This window comes from Pseudorca crassidens, chromosome 18 (genome assembly GCF_039906515.1).
Source record: "Pseudorca crassidens isolate mPseCra1 chromosome 18, mPseCra1.hap1, whole genome shotgun sequence".
Taxonomy (NCBI): Eukaryota; Metazoa; Chordata; class Mammalia; order Artiodactyla; family Delphinidae; genus Pseudorca; species Pseudorca crassidens.
Window position 1 is genome coordinate 64,410,486 of NC_090313.1, and position 14,864 is coordinate 64,425,349.

General features: G+C 41.5%; 1 protein-coding gene across 4 annotated transcripts in view; it reads left to right on the forward strand.

Moving 5' to 3' along the window:
* Positions 1 to 14,864, forward strand: part of WDFY2 (WD repeat and FYVE domain containing 2) — a 175,746-nt gene that overhangs the window by 146,544 nt on the left and 14,338 nt on the right. For all 4 annotated transcript variants that reach the window (XM_067713040.1, XM_067713039.1, XM_067713041.1 and 1 more), the window contains exons 7-8: positions 700 to 826; positions 13,290 to 13,395. In XM_067713040.1, coding sequence (XP_067569141.1) covers positions 700 to 826; positions 13,290 to 13,395 — 233 coding nt within the window. The remainder of the gene's footprint in view (positions 1 to 699; positions 827 to 13,289; positions 13,396 to 14,864) is intronic.

The window sequence follows — 14,864 nt, forward strand, 5'->3', positions numbered from 1 at the left end:
CTGGAGTGATGCTAATAACCATCTGTACTGCACACCACAGTTTACAGAGTGGTCCCAGGTAATTGGCCCCGTCATGCTCACTGTAACCCTGTGAGGTAGGTAGTGGTTAGGCTGATATTATCCTCAGTGTTATCATCGTATTACCATCATCCCCAGTTTACAGTTGAAGAAACTGACACTTGAGGATGTAAGTAATTTTCCCAGAATCTATAAATTTAAATTCCCAGAGAGAGAAAATACATTTTAAATTCTGATATTCTTGTCTATCAACACCTGTATTCAAGAATAAAATAAATCTAACTGAGCTTTTTTAAAGCCCCGTTTACTGCTCACCTGCTGTCGGGATGTGGGGTAGACGGGGCTTAAAAACTACGGTCATATTTCCAAACAGTGCGGTATTTTCTGTTCTTAGAACTATGTCTATTTTTTTGAAGGTCAGTTAATTGCCTTTTTCCTTCCCCTTTGGTCTTTACAGTAATTGATTTTATGGTACATGAAATTTTGGGGAAAAGTGCATAAAGGGTGGGACTTTTATTCTTGGAGCCCATTTTTTTCTCTTTGGGGACCTATTTGTTCTTTCAACAGAAGTTTGTTGTGTGCCAGGAATTGCGCTAGCTCCGAACTCCTCTGCTCTCACAAGTTACTGGTGAATAATGTTGTCACTTTGTGACTAATGGCCATCTGTGTCTGTTCTCTCAGGTGGGGTGACTGCTCTCTGCTGGGACCCCGTCCAGCGGGTGTTGTTCTCGGGGAGCTCCGACCACTCTGTCATCATGTGGGACATCGGTGGGAGAAAAGGAACAGCCATCGAGCTCCAAGGACATAGGTAAGGCTGCTGGTGCTTTTATTTTTTTATTTATCATTTATTTTTTATATTTATCTATTTATTTATTCATTTATTTATTTATTTATGCGGTACGCGGGCCTCTCACTGTTGTGGCCTCTCCCGTTGCGGAGCACAGGCTCCGGACGTGCAGGCTCAGCGGCCGTGGCTCACGGGCCCAGCCGCTCCGTGGCATGTGGGATCTTCCTGGACCGGGGCACGAACCCGTGTCCCCTGCATTGGCAGGCGGACTCTCAACCACTGCGCCACCAGGGAAGCCCCAAATTTATTTATTTTTTTATTTTTGGCTGCACTGTGGGGCGTGTGGGATCTTAGTTCCCCCACCAGGGATCGAACCCGCGCCTTTGGCAGTGAAAGCACCGAGTCCTAACCACTGGACCACCAGGGAATTCCCTGTTGGTGCTTTTATGAAGAACTCTGGGAAAGATTCCCGGCTGAAAGCTGGAACAAAGGCATGCGGGCCAGTCTTTGTGGCGGGAGCTTAGCCTGGGGATAATGTGACAGGAACGCAAATAATGGCCACCTTGATTTATATCTGTACATAAGTATGTTTATTTATTTATACCCCATTTTAACCCACAGAGGATTTGAGAGTGCTTACAAAAACCACAAAATAAAATAGTGGCAGCAAAGAAATAAAAGGTAAAAAAGAGAACCAGGGAAGACTATAAGAGTAAAAATTTGAGAGTGAGAGAAAAAAGAGCTTCAGAATATAAGCTATGAAGGCCTACAGAATTTCTATAATTGAGTTCAAATGTGGTTTCAAGATTCCTGGCAGCTTAAGGAAAAGGTATCCTCACCCAGTACATGTTGTACTTCCCCAGATATTTACTGAGTACTCGCCTTGATTAGTATCAGGCTCTTCTTCCTTAAGGAGTGGATTTCAGGAGACTGAGAGGAAGAGCAGAGAAAGCTTTTTGCTTCCTTGGAGCAGTTCTCAAACTTTGTTGTCCGCCAAGAATCACTGAGAAATCTGTTAAGTAGATTCCTGGGCCCTGTCCTCTGAGATTCTCTCCACTGGTCTGGAGCTGCGGGCATCTGTGTCGTAACAAGCCTCCCAAGTAGCTCTGCCAGTGACCCTTGGACCACACTCTGATTTGTCCCACGTGTGCTGCCCGAGGTCCCCGGAGGCAAAGCCTGATCGTGTTGCCAAAAAGAATTTTCAATCTGCTTTAGAACTCTGAAGCTAATCTGAATTGTCTTTAACTTTTAAAGTTTTCAACCTGATCTTAACTATGACTCTAATATATCAACTCCCATGAACTGACTGGTTTTAAGTGGCATTAGCTCCACCTGTAGATCTGCCTGGAAACACGAGTTTCAAAAACTTCTCCTAAGAAGTTAAATTTACAGTTTGGAATTATTAGATATGAGCTAATTCAATTTTACAGGGCCCATGCACAAATACTTATATTTTGTGTTAGAGTTTAATTTTAGAGACGTAGCTACTAAGTCCTTCATTCCCACATGAGAGAACAGATCAGTTGTCCGGGGCTATACTTGGCTTGTGGGACCACTCAGACCTCAGTATCAGCTCATGAAAGGAATTACTCCCTTATATTTCTCTCCATGACAAGGGGACACATATCGAGATCACGTAGAAGGAGTTGACATCATCCATGTAAGTGAAGAAAAAGAAAAACAAAATACAGCCCTGTTTCCTAATACTTGGTTACCAGCTACTCTACCAAGTAATTTCTGCTACTCGGGCTGCCTCCGAGAAATCAGATACAGGCTTTGAATGAAGATCAGCAGTATTTCTTGGACTCATTCAGATTAGCTCATAACTAGTTTTATTTCTACACAGTGGTTCACAAAGACTGCAAGCAGGGCGGGTGTCAGTACTCACCGCCAGCGTCACTGGGTGCTGCGTGTCCTTAGGCAGAACGTTGTTCTGGGAGACTTGCATCTATAGTTGGATAAGAAAGGAAAAGCTATAAAGTGGAGACAGTCTCTCAGTTCCAGAAAAATGAAGCCTAAACTAATAGGTCTTCCAGTTTCTGAGACATACAGGCTTGGCCTTTTAGAAGATGAAACGAACCATACTTGGAGTCCATCCTGATAGGATCGCACCCTGGAGCCTGGTGCGGTGGACAGGCTGGTGAGATCAGGAGCTACCGGTCAGAACTGCCTTGAACAGGAAGAACAGCAGAAGGCCTTGCCTGGTGCTTTATTTATTGATAATTCAAGCTTAGTAATAAGGTGGAGTCTATGAGGGGCTCCTTGACACCAGGTCTTAGTCTGAGAGGGGTTGCCCTTGGTGTCACAGAACTAGGAGAAGTAAACTTCCTCAGCATCGTTGGTGTCACACTGTGAGAGTGGGTTTGAGTGCCCAAGGTGGGGACAGGGAAGCATTGGAGCTGCTGACAGATGGAGGAAGACGGGGTTCACAAAGAAGGTGCAGGAAAGAAGGTCAAGAGCATCAGGCAGGATAAGGCCCACGTTCACAGCAGCCATTCCTCTGCCCTGAAAACTGGCCACTGGATTGGTGTTTGGTGATTCCTGTATTTGTTTTTCGTTTTTTGTTTTTTTCAAATTATCTGCAATCTTTTCTTGTTTCTTTTTTTTTTTTTTAATTTTTATTGGAGTATAGTTGCTTTACAATGTGTTAGTTTCTGCTGTACAGCAAAATGAATCAGCTATGCATATACATATATCCCTTCTTTTTTGGATTTCCTTCCCATTTAAGTTACCGCAGAGCACTGAGTAGAGTCCTGTGTGCTATACAGTAGGTTCTCATTAGTTATCTGTTTTATACATAGTATCAGTAGTGTATTATGTCAATCCCAATCTCCCAGTTCACCCCATCCTTGACTCTTGTATTTGAGTAGCGCCTAATACTTTGTCAAAGAGCTTTCAAAACACACAGACACCTCAGTTTAATCTTACAATAACCCTATGAAAGAGAGAGGTCAGATATCATTTTTTCGGTGAGAATATTGGGCTTCCATCCTCAAAGACTCCAGCTGGTAGCTTAGGTCTCCCAGACCTCAGTTCAGTCCAGCAGAGAAAGCTTCTCAGAACCTTCTTTGTATCCAGCGCTGTGCTAGGCTCTGGGGAAACAAAAATGAACATTGAATAACATGGTCCCCACCGTGCCCCATGGTGTTTTCTTTCTTTTCTACTTTAGAGGCCGAAGACTTTCTGCCTGGGGCCTCAGGCTGCCCCTTGCTCTCCTACAATTCCTCATTTTCCCACCTTCCCCCAGGATGACTGTTGGTGGCCAGAGTTCCAAATCAGGGGCCCAATCGTTGAGCTTGGGCACCGGGAAGAGCAGACTGGACCAGAGATTTCCCCACCCCTCAGGGTGGGGAGACTGCCTTCCCCTCTTCTGGAAACGTCCAGCCATAGTGTGGAGGGACAGCTCCCTGTGGCTTCTGTCCCAGGTTCTGAGCTTTCACACCATCCTTCATTGGCAGAAATACAACATTAATGTAGCTAGTTTGATTTGATGTGTAAAAATCCCATCAAAGCAGAGAGAGCTTTAGCACAAGTAAGTGATTGATGACAGCAAAAATGTTTCCAAGTCCAAGGAAAAAAAGCTGAGAAAGTATACTTCTATAGTACAATGTTATCTGCATTTGAAGCATTTTGGTATTTTTATTCCCTGCAGCAAGTAGAACATGATTACGTGCCAGCTCTGGGGAAAGAAAGGCAAAGAAAAGGTTCCAATTTCAGGGGCCAGTTATGGTTTTCAAGAATCAGTTACCAGTTAGATGGATATTATTGAAGCATAAACCTGGACATCTATTGTCCCGTGCCCACCTTGTCAAATCTAATCATGGGACTTGGACCTTTTAGATTCTTTTTTATTCTGATAGGTATAGGATAATACCTGTCATTTCATGACCACCTTTTCTGTCATGGCCATATTTTTTCTTTCTAATAGTGTTTTCTTAGGACTCTAAGACTTTCTGGCAATTTAGTTTAATGGTAACTTGATTTAAAGCACAGGTAAAGGTCTGCGTGGTCCCTTGTGCTGGACCCCTCCACCAAGACTGGGATCCGCGGGCTGCATGAGGCTCTGTCACAGCCGTGACCCTGGGCCCACGTGGCCTGTGTCTTTGCCTCCTCTTTCCACAGCCCCAGCTCTGGGTTTCTCTCTTCCTCTTCTTACCATGGGTAAGACTTTTCTTATAAGCATCTTCGAATTCTTTTGGTAAAGAAATAGGCTATTCATAAATAAATAAACATTGGGAGAATTTATGCTTTTCTCTTATATCAAAGTTATGAAAGGAAGTAAAATTCTTGCACTCAGGTTCTTCTGGGTTTGGGGGAGAGGGACCAAGGATAAATATGTATGAAAGCTTTCTCTCCTTCCGAATCTGAGATTAGGAGCGTTTCTCATTGTCACACTAGAGAATCATTAGGGGTGATGGGAAGAGATGTCTTTTCTATTTTTAAGTATTTAGCTAACTAAAGACATAATAGGTCAAAGTATTAGCAGCTAAAGTTCTTTACAGAGGGTAGCATCTCGTCAAAGAGAGAGGGGTTGTATAGTGTGGTGACTAGTAATAGCCTTTGAGTCAGGCCAGGCTGTATACGAGGCAGCCCTTCTGCTGAGGGCTCTGTAGGCTTGGGCAAGACACCTCATCTCTGATCTTCAGTTTCCTCATCTCTAAAATAAGGACAATATTGGAAAGAAAAGCCCTCAAAGGTTGTCAAAAATCAGAAATAATACAATGCATGTAAAATAATCAGCATAAGAATAAGGGGTAATTAGTGGCAATTGTTAACATTTTCTTGTTAATAAAAACGATAATAATTCAAAAATCGAGCTTTCAGATAAGATTACTGTTTCTCCCTGATTGTAGCATTTCCAATGGAAATATTGCCACATACACCTACTCCCTCTATACCTAATATATTCAGCAGATGTTCATCGAGCTCCGTCTACAGACCAGACTTTGTATTGGGCTCTTAGGACCCAAAGGTGACTAAGAAAACAGTCCCTGCCTCTATAGGGCTGTGCTAGACGTATGAAAAGGTGGTAAAGGTGGATCCGTTTGCCATTTTACTGGAAAGTAGGTGGCCTCAGTGGGGGAGATTCCCTGTTGATCTGGATCTTAGGAGATGAAGAGATTCTCATCGTTCTGCTGAGGATTACCCAAACAGAATTGCATGAACTAAATACAGTGTTCAGGAAACTGCAAGTGGACAGAGGGCCAGTGGCTAATCTGAACTTCCACTCTAGCCAGTGAACAGCAAATTGTTGCTGACGCACAAACCAGTGTTCCCAGAAAGGAGACCCCAAGTTCAGGTTCAGCCTTGGCTGTTGTCCAAGAATCCCTGGGGAGACGATCCTTCTAGGGTCCCTTTGGTGTGGGATAAGCCTAAGTGTCAGTTATCCTGGAGACCTCTCATGTGTGGATCGGTCACGGACCTTCTCTGGTCCGAGGAGGTCTGGAAAACTTAGGAATGTGGGAGTTACGAATATAAGAGAGAGAGAGATCTCTAGAAGCAGATGCTTAACTGGTTAGATTTCACCAAGTGGGCTGGGAATTTTCATACTTTGGAAAGTTTCATTTCTTTGCTGTACATTTAAGTCCCGCCTACTTTGGGGATGGAACAGGGCCTAAGTTGACGTTTGGGTAGATGTTAGCCTGTGTCTGAAAATCTGTTTCTATAAAGAGGATAAAGGCTTCTCTACCCTTTTTCCTTAAGAAGCATCAGACACAGGACCAGCCTTCATGGGCGTGTGACCTTTGCAATCACACGAGGCCTCACGCTTAGAAGGGTCCCATGCTTGGTTTAGTGCTCTACTGCCACCATCTTGTAATTCTTTTTTTTTTTGACAAGGGGCCCTTTGTTTTCATTTTGCGTCGCGTCCTCCGTGTTACGTAGCTTGGCCCGATCAGAAGTGCTGCCTCTAGGGCTGGTGAGAAAGGGAGTGCGGCCCTCCCGCTAAGCATAGTCTTTGTAGATGGTGGAGCCTGTTGGTTGTGCAAAGTGGGGTCTTCATACACTCATAAGAGATTTGTAGTGCAGTTCATGGAATGCTCATCTATGAAATAATAACCAGTTTTGAGATGCTTTCTAGTATAAATGCTACAGTGATGCCGGATCAAACATGAATGCAAGAAGAAGGTATCTTTTACTTTTTATAACCGTTGATCTGTGAACCTGGGGATGTTCCCTCATCTCGTTTTTAACTGCAAGGTGGTTGTATTTTGAATCCTTAAATCAGGAAGCCCCTGAGCAGCTTTATTACAAAGCTTGGGATACAGCATTCATCACTGTGTTCTCCTGGGTTGGAATATTAACAGGACTGGAGTCCCATAAATTATGTATCTGTTGCTGAACGTTGCTGCCAGCTATGAGTGGCAAAGCACTTCCTTCTGTAGCTTATTTCGTTTTGCAAGATCCTTGACGTGTATCAAGGTGTCTTAACAAATGAAATGTAGTTCAAATCACAGGGCGGTTATGAATCTGTTCAAATAGATAGATTTTCCTTCTTGCCCCGGAATGTCACAATGGTGTCAGTCCATATTCTAAAATGTATGAAGTAACAACCAGGAGAGATAGAAAACAATTGACTTTGTTTTTTAATGAATACATGTCAAAGATTTTATATTAGTCATTAATTAATAAAGGAGCTGGTAAGATGTTACAACCAGTTCAGAGGAAAATCCAGAGTAGAAACATGCAGAGGCAATGGAGAATGCTGCAATGAATTTGTGTTTTCACAGTTGATTTCTTCCACGTGAGGAAAAGGATGTGGAAATTAGTTGCATCTTCACTGGATAAAATTCATTTGCAGTAGTGTCAGTTTTCTATAACTTACAGAGTTATAAAATAGCATAAAGATACTGAAGGTACAGACCCCCATAGAGTCAGAAAACCCAGAAGGGGGTGCTAGACCATACCTGATATTCCATTGAAAAGATACCCAGTAATTTCTTTCTGCCCATTTCAAAGTTTTTTGACCTACCCCTCCTCTCCTGTAATCAGAATAATCTCAAAGATTATTCTTGATCACAAAAAAAAGGCTGGTCTCATAAAGTTCGGCCTAATCATGTACACTGGTGCAATAAGAGTGTAAATTAACCCGTAGGCCGTCTTGGTTTGCTTTGCAAATATGGAGCCGTACAGTGTTAAACAACTGTTAAGCCCACAACATTTACAAAAGTTTTTATAAGGAATCTTGGATTGAGCTTTTCAGAACCTCTGTTATCTGCTATCCCAAGGCTAGGAAACTGAGCCCAAGAAAATCTCCACCATTTTTCACCTATAGTACTTATAACCTTGGTTGAATTCCTCGAGGTTTTCAACATTTGCTAGCTTCCTGGCCTGGTAGCTTTCTTACCACCTGTAAGGCCAGGACCGTGCAAACCAGGTACCAGGCCAGTTTTCCTTTTGGGAGGGGGATGGTTATAGGCATTGGCTCCCTTAATTCTTAAAGGGGCTAGTCATATCTGATTCAATGAACACTACCCTCTAATATGATACTCTAGGTAAGGCCTTGTCTGCCCAACGATATACTATGGATAGATTCTAATTAAACCTGTGAAATAACTGTATTGCCATGAAAATCAAGGGGACTCAGTAACAGATTTTGAATTCTGGGGGATCTCTGGGAATTGGATATCATTCTTAAATGTTTGGATTTAGCTTATCAAAGCAGAATTTACTAAATTGTAAGTTAGAGATAGCATAAAAAGTAAGAGAAAAGGCAGCCTCGTATATCCAAAAAATAGAACATTAAAGCAACGTCAACAGTATTCCAGACAGGTAACCACAGTAAAACTTCCCTCTTCAGTTCATTCAGTCCTGTGTCATTAATTCTTGTTCTGCTGGTTTTGGTTCAGCAGTCTGCATTTGTGAAGCCATCTGCATGCAGACTAAAAAGAGTCCAGAAATCCAAGGAAATCCTGAGTCAATCCACTAGCACAGTTTACAGATTATCTAAGCAATGTCAGTTCAGTACCCTTTGCCTAAGAGTCTATTCGTTTAAATACCAGTATTTAAAAATACCTGCTATATAGAGTCCTTTCCCAGGAAACTCTGAGATTGGCCTTTCTGGCCTGTAGCTTATAGTGGAGGCTTCAGGCAAGAGTCAGAATAATACAAAGTTACCTGTAGATATTAGAGACTTAATGGTTAATTTTTACTGTTATAAATAATATCAGAATTGAGAAGAGTAAAATTCTCTATTGAGATACCCTACATAACTATTTCCTAAGAGATTTGATCAGTATTTTGCCTGCAGGTAAAAACAGACAATGAGAGCACTGATAAGTCTCCAGGGTCTTCCCATGCAATATACAGTTTCAGAAATATATTAATAATATTTTACCCATACTGACTTAACCTAGGGAAGACTAAGCATCTCCTCTGATCCGACGGCTCTTCCTGTAACACAGTAAACAAATGCAGTTAGTAACACAGCAATTATGTATAGCATCTCTATCTTTATAAGGCAAAGGGAACAAATCTTTATGATTTTTCTAGGACCCCTCTAGAAAATCTTAAAGATAGTTTTAGATAATCTAAAGATCGTTCTTAGCATTTAAAAATATGTTAAAAAATTTTTTTCCCCAAAATACAGGGTTCAGTGTGGGAAAGCAAAACCATTTTCAGAGGATACTTGATATCTTTAGATACTTGATTAAGATAGGAGCACAGGTGCCTAAGAAACAATACTTGGTTATCTATATAATCGAAGTAACAAGAAAACATTGGAAAATAAATGTAGAAAGGAACACAGTCTTAAAGAATTTAGGTCTTTTCACAAATGAGGGCCCTTGTTCCTTTTTCTTTTCTTAAATAATCAAGAACTTTTCAAGTCAACATAAAGCTCTGAAAATAATTTTCGTGAGACACAGAATCTCTGCTAGCTAGGCAGATTCCATAGGAGGTAAAGAATATCCTTTTGCAGTGTAGTCCAAGGCATTACTCAGTAAACTAAGGAAGCAAGCCATCAAAACCGAGGGAACTATGCCAAAATTCTAATGTATTTTATAGCTTTTTTTTAAAGACTCGAGTATTATAAACCAAAGCAAGTAAAATTCATTTTCCATGTTTTGTCTTTTATTTTTCTCTTTTATATTCTGAAACAAATATATATTTTACTTTAGAATTGCCTTTTTCATTCATTTATGCTCTCTCGAAAGTATATGATGGAGTTTTCCAGAGGCTACCTGAGTGACATTATAACAAATGCAGAAAGAGATGAGTATTTGGTTCTTGCCTATTAAGCCAGACATTAGAAAGACTTGCACAAATATTAAACAATGCCATTTTGTCTTCAAAATATTTTGTTTTGGGAAATATAGTTATTTTCCCCAAAATATATGTTATTTACGTTAAAATGCAATGGATTCATCATTGCTATTTTCAGATGAATCAATAGTTTAAAAATTTCTCAGATTTGATTTGACTTCGCTGCCGAGGGCCTGGGTTCAGTCCGTGGTCGGGGAACGAAGATCCCACGGGCCATGTGGTGCAGAAAAAAAAAAAACCCATACTCTTTTTTTTTATTCTTCCCCCAAAACAAAAACACAGACACAATCGTATTTCCTTTTCATTACTGCATCTGGCATAGTCTCAACCACCCATTTTAATTATAATAATTAACCAAAGTAACTAACTCATATTTCATAGAGAAGATTGGGAGGAGGGAGGATGTGGATAATTGAGAACTTTCCATCACATGCAGGCATTTTAGCACAGCTAGACTCGCACAGCTCATGAATCACGTGACATCAATTTCTACTGTGACATACATCACTTTTGCATCCCCTGAAAGTGGCAAAAAGGAACACATTCATTTGACATGACACACCTCAGTTACAGCTTCTCTACAGCACACAAAAATAGGCAAACATATATAATCATATATGCTTATTATGCTTTGTAATCGAAGTTTCAGTTACTTAGAAATTATCTAGGTAGGTATCCAATGACTATCAATTAGCTCAACTTACTATTAGTCCATTGTAAGTTACCTAAAGATCTTGGGAATGATCTTTAAGTTGATATGCTATAAAACATAATTGCTGTATATATAAAAAGTTTATCAGAATAATTAATTGAACACAAACTTAGCTTTCAAAATCTTAAACATTATATAGGCATAATATTAGCTTATTTGACTAGTTATCCTATATAAATTTAGGAGAAATCAACCCAAGTAAAACAAAATGTACATTTGCATTATATTTAACACTGATTAATCCAGAAAAAGACATACCTGTGTTTTAAAACTCATCATGCAAGTCTTATTTGCCAAAGAGTTACCCTAATTTTGTGAACTTGGATTCTTAAAATATCACTGAGTTAGGGTGTATTTTCTGTGGAATAATTTTTAAGTCTAGTAAATTTAAAGTTTTAGAGGTTCAGCTTCCTTATTTTCTGTGAAGTTTAGGAATATTTAATTTATATAAGCTTGCTTATCTTTATAAGCAAGTGCTTATAATATAAAAGATGCCATAATCTAATTTATTGGTACCCTCTGGAAACAGGAAAGCATTCCACACACAAGACGTAAAGGCCCTTCTGAACTGCAGACACGGACGCACAGAGCTTAATGGCTTCAGTCATACAACTGCAGCCGCAAGTGAAAAGTAAGCACACAAAAAATCACCAGTTGAGATTTCACAGAGTTATTCTCCTTCCCAGTGGCCACGGAATTCTTAATGAATTTGAGCTCAAAATAGAAAAATATTCAAACAAAAACAACCAAGAAACCAGATTCCTTGTTCTCTTTTTGCCACAGGAACATAGGTCTCTATCATCTTTTGTTGGTGATCAAGTTGTCAGACCCTGAAACTGAATTCCCCACCAAGGGGGAACAACTTGTCAGCCATGTATGAACTAGAAAGAAAAATAAAACACAGAATCAGTAAAGAGGGCATGAAAACTAGAGAGACAGAGAATCAGTGAAACGCAAGTCTGTTGCTGTGTTGGATTCACCCTGGGAGCCGTCTCGGGCAGCACAGGTTACCTGGCTCCATCAGGTACGCCCAGCAGGCATTTCGTTGGATGACCTTACAAATGTAACATGAACAGATGGCACAGACTTTACTTAATTGATCATTTAAGGAACCAGTACAACAGCTTTTTTCCTTAAGTGTTGGTAACTGACAAAGACACCTCTCCTTGGGGCCTTAGCATCTTACACGAGCATTTTTAAAATTTGAGCTAGAGTTGACTTACAGTGTTGTGTTGGTTTCAGGTGGACAGCAAAGGGATCCAGTTATATATATGCCTATTCTTTTTCAGATTCTTTTCCATTATAGGTTATCACCAGATGTTGAATATAGTTCCCTGTGCTATACAGTAGGTCCTTGTTGTTTATTTTATATATAGTGGTGTGTATCTGTTAATCCCATACCCCTAATTTATCTCTCCCCACTTTCCCCTTTGGACATAAATCATAGCAATATTTTCTTAGATCAGTCTCCCAAAGCAAAAGAAATAAAAGCAAAAGTAAACAAGTAGACCTAATTAAACATATAAGCTTTTGCACAGCAAAGGACACCATAAACAGAACGGAAAGACATCCTATGGGATGGGAGAAAATATTTGCAAATGATGCAGTCGACAAGGGCTTAATTTCCAAAATATACAAACACCTCATACATCTCAATATCAAAAAAACAAACAACTCAATCAAAAAATGGCAGAAAGGGACTTTCCTGGTGGCACACTGGTGAAGAATCTGCCTGCCAGTACAGGGGACACGGGTTCAAGCCCTGGTCCGGGGAGATCCCACATGCCGCGGAGCTACTAAGCCCGTGCACCACAACTACTGAGCCCGCATGCCACAACTACTGAAGCCCGTGTGCCTAGAGCCCGTGCTCCACAACAAGTGAAGCCACTGCAATGAGAAGCCCGCGCACCGTAATGAAGAGTAGCCCCCGCTCGCTGCAAGTAGAGAAAGTCCGCACGCAGCAACGAAGACCGAACACAGCCAAAAATAAATAAATTTTTAAAAAATATGGCAGAAGACCTAAATAGACATACCTCCGGAGAAGACATACAGATGGCCAACAGGCACATCGAAAGATGTTCAAGGGGTTCCCTGGTGGCACAGTGGTTGAGAGTCTGCCTGCCGATGCAGGGGACACGGGTTCGTGCCCCGGTCAGGGAAGATCACATATGCCGCAGAGCGGCTGGGCCCGTGAGCCATGGCCGCTGAGCCTGCACGTCCGGAGCCTGTGCTCCGCAACGGCAGAGGCCACAACAGTGAGAGGCCCGCGTACGACCAAAAAAAAAAAGTTCAACCTAGCTAATTATTAAACGAGCATTTTGACTTATTTTAAGTGTTGAAAATCTTGAGTACTCTCCCAATATTAGCATGTTGACAATTCCATCCGGTTTCCAAGATCTGCTCTTGGGTGGGGCTCAGCGGTGAGTGTGCATGTGACCAACTGCTGGGCTTCCTTCCCTCAGGGCTCTCTCTGCTCTTGGGAACTGTCACTAACTCTTGCTTCTTTCGCAGTGACAGAGTCCAGGCCCTGTCCTATGCACAGCACACGCGGCAGCTCATCTCCTGTGGTGGTGACGGTGGGATTGTCGTCTGGAACATGGACGTGGAGAGGCAGGAGGTAGGTGCCACAGCAGCCTCGGGCCACCCCCCTTCTCAGCCACCGGGCTGGGCTCTGCAGCTCCTACCCTGCCGAAAAAAGCTTCAGCCTCCCCTCCTACTCACTCCTTCTTTATTTTATGAGTAAACCATGAAAGAAAACATGTTGTGTCAGAGAATTTAAAAATTCTGGTATGAAAGGAGCTTCCTTTTTCTTTTTTAACCCCTCATAAATTGGCACGTAACACTTAGCGTAATGGAGATTTCATAAGAATTTCAACTGAGACTAAGCTGGTTAGACTTTAAATCTGTTGAACCATTACAACAGCAGTTCAGGCGAGAAAGAGGAAGCAGCTATTTTCAGGTGAGTAGCCGTTTGCTATAAAGTGCCTACGAAGACAGAAAGCGTAGTACTTCATGTTATTGGGGGCAGTGGTGGCTAGTGTGTGAGAAATGGTATTTGATGAAGGATCCTTAGTTTGGTATTAATAGAAATATTAGAAATATTTTTTGTGTGTTTGCGAGTCATATTCTAAGCAGTTCTCCAGTTATAAATATATACGTTGTCATTTTTTAGGCATATATTTAAGTTTTATCATAACATTCTTTTTTCAGTGAATTTTCTTTTTCCTCTTTGAGCATCTTAACAACGATTTGCTTACTGAATATCCCCTTTGACAGGTACTTTGATGTTAACCATTTTCTCATTTCCCTAGAATTATGCTGGGTAAACTTTCCCTTTGACAGTGTGTATTCTTCTAATTTATTTCCTTGTGGGATGCGAGAATTAGAAAAGCAACACTTGAAAAATTAGACAAAAGCGATTTCCCAACTTTTTTCCATACCCTCACCCCAATCTCATTTCAAGGGAGTAGTTGCTATTACCCATAATGCAGTGCCTTTCAAATACCAGTAATTAAATGCTTAAGGAGATTGAAGCTTGATTTGCTCAAACCATAAATCCACAGGAGTTCTATTAGTAACTAACTAAAATGATCCTTGCCGTCAGGAAGTAGGGAATTGTGGACTGTTGCTTTTGAAAGTACCACTTGGCCCCGTGGGCGTAAAGGCAGGGATGTCGGCACAGTGTGTGCTAGCCAGGCTCCCATGTGACTCGTTATTCTGCATGGTGGCCTGTTTTGGGTGACGGACAGTCACACCTGGACTGTCCTGGCTTCTTCCCAGGCCTGACTGGCCAGACTTGGGGAGGGGAACCGCTGGGCTCTTTTCCCTCTGTGCACACAGCCTCCCTCCCTGATAGACAGAGGCCCAAAGGAGGATAACGATGCGGTGTTCCAGAGACGGAACCAGGTGGTTGGTGGGCAGTCCTCCGAGCCATCTTGCTTCAGTTATGCCTTTTGACATGAAAATATCTGGGCGCTCGGTACTTGTTGACTATCTTAAATCTTCTCGAGCGATTCAAAGCTCTAAATGAGCAGTGCTGGTTCCATCCACTTTTTGCACGTGTCCCATTTTGTAAACATACATCCC